The sequence below is a fragment of the Octopus bimaculoides genome, chromosome 9 (assembly GCF_001194135.2).
Source record: "Octopus bimaculoides isolate UCB-OBI-ISO-001 chromosome 9, ASM119413v2, whole genome shotgun sequence".
Taxonomy (NCBI): Eukaryota; Metazoa; Mollusca; class Cephalopoda; order Octopoda; family Octopodidae; genus Octopus; species Octopus bimaculoides.
The window spans coordinates 41,479,921-41,485,371 of NC_068989.1; the positions used below are offsets into that span (position 1 = coordinate 41,479,921).

The 5,451-nt window shown below is 36.1% G+C and overlaps 1 protein-coding gene across 2 annotated transcripts in view; it reads right to left on the minus strand.

Moving 5' to 3' along the window:
• The window catches only part of LOC106872555 (tRNA:m(4)X modification enzyme TRM13 homolog), a 51,195-nt gene that overhangs the window by 15,809 nt on the left and 29,935 nt on the right, over positions 1–5,451 (minus strand). For both annotated transcript variants that reach the window (XR_008264890.1, XM_014919582.2), the window contains exon 5: positions 4,273–4,342. Coding sequence is in view for 1 of the 2 variants with exons in the window: in XM_014919582.2 (XP_014775068.1) it covers positions 4,273–4,342 (70 nt within the window). In the remaining variant the exon portion in view is untranslated. The remainder of the gene's footprint in view (positions 1–4,272; positions 4,343–5,451) is intronic.

Sequence of the window (5,451 nt, forward strand, 5' to 3'; positions counted from 1 at the left end):
TTTCATTTAATTTTAGGGGGGGGGGGAAGTTTTTTGAAGAAATTTGATAAGAGTTTAAATCAAAATAATTGCATCTATGCCATATTCAATATTACGTATGGTAGCACAAGTATTATAATGTGTTGTATGACGTTTAACATTAGTCTATTCTTTTCTTCTCTAGGCACAAAGCCCGAAAATTTGGAGGAGGGGGCCAGTCGATCAGATCGACCCCAGTACGCAACTGGCACTTAATTTATCGACCTCGAAAGGATGAAAGGCAAAGTCGACCATGGCGGAATTTGAACTCAGAACGTAAAAAACAGACGAAATACCGCTAAGCATTTCGCCCGGCGTGCTAATGTTTCTGCCAGCTCACCATCTTCATTTAACATTAGTATATTATAGAATTACTAAAGCTCGTAGGATTAAATTTTCAGTTTTCTAATTAGGAGGCACATACGTATGAACGTACACACACACACACACACACACATATAGGAACATGGATTCTGCTTACAAAATGTCTATCGCATGAAGGTATGTTATATCTCGAAGAGGAGCAATCTATGTTCATAAGAAGATAATTTTGTGTCTTTAAGTCAGGCATTTAACTTAACAAGGATACTATGTAATTAAAATAATATTTAACGGTTAAAGACTAGAGTTGTAATATAAAGGGAAGTAATCTTAGGAATTAGTAACTCGGTAATAAAATTACTTCCCTTTAGCAAGTAACTTAGTAAATCCGTCGCTACTCGAACAGGTGGAGTTATACAAAGGGCATCAGATTATTTATTTCGTCTTTTGGCACAGAGTTGTATTCATGAAACAAATTTCATTTAAGCTAAGCTATCAGTAAACCGGTATCATATAGAAGAACGGTTTTCTACTGCAAGTAACGGGGTTATATTTTTCTTTCAATTCCTATATCTCTATTTCTGATCGAAGGTGAGCAGGAATCTTAAGGGGTGGGGCCTGTGAGAACTGGAAAGGGGAAAGATACGTCAAAAAGTATAGAATAGATAGACCGGATTTGTGCTCAAATCGAAGCCCAAATATTCAGCGTCCTAATTATGTGAGACGTAGTCCAGCTGAAGAAGAAGAGTTCAGAAGAGACTAATTGAAACAAAGATAAAAGATGGACAAGCAGTTGTTTGTGCATCAAAACATTTATAAACATGTTACAAAAATGTGTCCATCTTCTGTCTGTGCATGTGTGTATATATATGAGAGGTATTGGTATCCAGGAGACCCAAGGTGGCAGATAACACTATGTAAGTGCTATGGAAGGACCGTAGTTGAACTCTCAGTTCGATAATGATACGAGTGTGGAGTCTAATGCTGGTTTTATATGAGCATGTATATGTTAAATAAAATGAGACAACAAAACCTTCTCGGATCTTTTCCTTTTGGCCGGCACATAGAAAAAAAAATTTTTTGTAACTAAACACTTTCAAATTTCGTATACTGGTAGAATGTGTCATTTAAAACATCATTTACTCTTGGCGTTTTTAAGAAAATTCTTTTTCAAAATTATTTCGTGTTAAAGTTGTCGTATTTCGGTAATTCCAACCAATCAATGACGTCTATTGAGGTGAAAACAATTACTGCTGTGATTTGTCAACAAGACGTTCTGTCGGTGTAAATTTACTTTGTCTCTGTTATTTATGACATCGTACGTGCGTCTGTACTGGCTTTAGCTTTGGGGGGTTAGGGTTAGGATTTTAGAGTTAGGGTTAGGTTAGGGGTTTTTTCAGCTACTATTTTAGGAAAGACATTTTTGACTCCCTCCCCCTCCAATTTCTTCATTTTTCACATTTTTCCATAACTCTAACACTAAAATCCCAAACCCTAACCCTAAAACCCCAACCCTAACCCTAATCCTAAAACCCTAACCCTAACTCTAAAACTCTATCCCTAAGCCTAAAACACTAACCCTGACCCTAAAACCTCAAACCAGTACAAACGCACGAACGATGTCATAAATAACAGTGACAAGCGAAATATTTACCGCCGATAGTTGTTGTTGACAAACAACGGCAGTAATTTTATTCAAGGGAAAAGATCCCAAAATAAGCAATTTAGAAACCACTAAAACAAAACGAAAATACTTCCACAAACAAAATAAACTGAAAAAAATTTTTAAATAACTAATAACTGAATTGATTAAACTATATACACGTGTATCTCAAATGTAAATATATCAGAAATAACAGTGACAAAGTAAATTTACACCGCCAGAACGTCTTGTTGACAAACTACAACAGTAATTGTTTTCACCTCAATAGACATCATTGATTGGTTAAAATTACCGAAATACGACAACTTTAACACAAAATAACTTCGAAAATGAAGAATTTTCTTAAAAACGCCAAGAGTAAATGATGTTTTAAATGACACATTCTACCAGTATACGAAATTTGAAAGTGTTTAGTTACAAAAAATTATTTTTTCTATGTGCCGGCCAAAAGGAAAAGATCCACCTTCTCTTTATAAATGTCCTGAAAATGCCACACAGCCTTGACTTTGCTGTCTCACTTTATTTAAAACACACACACACATTATATATATATATATATACCTGAGTAAGCATGTAAATGTGAAACAAGGTGGAAAAATGAGTACTCAAATACCAGAGGTAGAATAATATGCTTTATTTAAAAGCATTTTAACAAAACTGTCCGATGACGGGAACGTGAAACTCTGAGTAACAGCTTTTGTTATATTTCTGCTGCTTTAAATAGATATATATAGACACACGTAGCCAGTCTTACGAATGCCTATATATATATATATATATATATATATATAAGGCACACATAAGACTGGTTAAGACGGTCTCTTTGCAACCATGTAGTTTTGAGTTCAGTCCTACTATGCAGCACCTTGAGCAAATGTCTTCTAATATAGCCCCTAATATAGCCTTATGAGTGAAATTCGTAGATGGAAACTGTGTGGAAGCCTGTTATATACACCTCCTGGTGCTGTATGAACATTTAATGTGGTTTTAGAGTCAAGTTTTGGCTGCTATATCTAGCATGGTGGTATCTCTATCTCTTAGATACCCTTAATTATAATTTTAATAATAATTATTACCTATGACATTTTTATTCCCATGCTAGCCACCTGATATGATCGGTATTTTAACGATCTTATCCTTATTTATATGAATATATATATGTACATATATATTAGAAATAATACATTTTTAAATCTCTCAGAGAGACTTAAGCAGTAGTGATGCGATAAAGTAGTTGTATACTGTCAACTTAACGTGACAGTCCCAATAAGGGAATCATACTACTGCTATTTTAGCCCTAGGAAACTGGACTGCTTCCTGTCGGCCTTGACACATTTCCTGTGTCCTTATGTTTACGTGAGGGAGACAAGCACCTCTACCCAGCCTAGCCTGCATTCAGGGACATTCAGGCTGATGACGAGCAAAAACTCAGAAACATGTTCTTAAACCTACCTACGTAATATTGTGAGCCTTAAAACATTTGTTTAACAAATTCTCCATATTAATACCACTATGACAAACTTAAATATAACAGAAAAAAAACATAAATAATACCAATGTGCCAGCCAAATAAACCTCACCACACACCTACATTTTTGGGGGAAGCCTTAGATACTAATTCCCTAAAAGCTAACATACCAAGAAAACACACGTAACTATTAAGGTTACAACACTGGACTGAACTCTAGGATTTAATCTTCACATTCACAAAACAAAAGGTATCTCAATAAAACCAACAGCAACCACACCATGTGACAGATCTGCTGATTAGCCACCTTTCTATGTTCCTTTGTGAAACCCTTTGACCTATATATGACACACCTAAAGATACACACCAAATTACATAGCTATATGTACATGCATGAATAAATTATACTCCTTAGCACTTCCTAAATTTAGTCACTAAAATTCTCCATACCATTTTACCACCACAATCTAACACAGAACATAATTATCATTCAACAAAACTCAAGTTACATTAGAAAATTTTAACTTAACAGAAATTATATATAAAGTCAAAATATAAATGATAGCCGAAACTTTGAAGACACTGTCACTACTATTCTTGTTAAAGGACAATGTGTGTGTATGTGTGTGTGTGTGCATGAGAGAGAGAGAGACAGACAGACAGATAGATAGACAGAAATATGTATTTCTTTTCTAAGACAAAGACAGAGGAATGAATACAAGTACTATCTCCAACCATATTAAAGGTCCACCAATGCTAATTGGGTCTACAGTGAAATTAAGAAAGCAAATAATTTCAATACCTTTATAGATCTGATCAATTTGTTGTATGAGTGATGTCAGGTGGTCGCTGGAAGCTGTCAAAACTGACACCTGCAAGAAATTATAAATATATATATTTATATATCAACAGTAGTGTCCTAGCATGACTGCAGCTTTAAAGCTGAAACAATTTAAATAGTTCATATATATAGTGGTATCTTGACTTATGACTGTCCCAACTAACGAGTTTTTCAAGATACAAGCTGTCTCTCGGCCAACTTTTTGCTTTGAATTGCAAGCTGAAATTCAGGTTATGAGCCAGCTTCAGATACCTCACCGCTATTTGGTGTAGCAAACGCTACATTGAATGCTGTAACACCACTCAGCATTCCGTATCTTACTCGATAGCTAGATAGACATGCACGTTAGCAAGTGCGAAGATCATTAATGGATTGTTAGCTAGACAGGTGGCAAAATGCTTACTTAGTCATTGCAGGCTATAGAAGCATCAGTGTTGTGCTCACAATTGTGCTTGCAGTTATTTTTCAAAACTTCGTTTTTCCAACCATGGGTCTGAAGAATGTGAGTGTGAAGGACAGTGCTGAGGAGAAGAAGGAGAAGAAGTGGATGATGTGCATTGAATTAAAGAAAGAAATTATTGTAAAATATGACCAAAGTGTGCATGTAGTCAACTTGATGAAGCAGTACGAGCACAGCACTTCTACGATCTGCACCATATTGAAGCAGGATGAGTCGATAAAGCCTACAATGCCACCCAAGGGCGTTAAAATAATTTCCAAACAGCAGACATCTATCCATGGAAATATAGAGAAGTTGCTGATGGTGGGGTTGACTGAGAAGCAGTTCGCAGGAGATACTGTGATGGAGGCTATAATCTGTGAGAAGGCACGAGCTATTTATGCTGGTCATAACCAGACCCCAGGCAGTTGCACGGATGAGGCAACAGGCGAACCGTTTAAGGCCAGCTGGAGATGGTTTGAGAATTTTAAAATGAGAACCGGTATTCACTTCATTGTCAGATATGGTGAGGCAGCAAACATGGATATGAAAGCAGCTGAAGATTACTTCAAAACTTTTGCCGGGATTATAGCAGCCAAAGGATACATCTCCCAGTAAGTCTTCAACTGTGATGAGACAGAATTTTTTTGGAAGAAAATGCTAAGGGGGACTTATATAATGGCAGAGAAGAGGATGCCAGG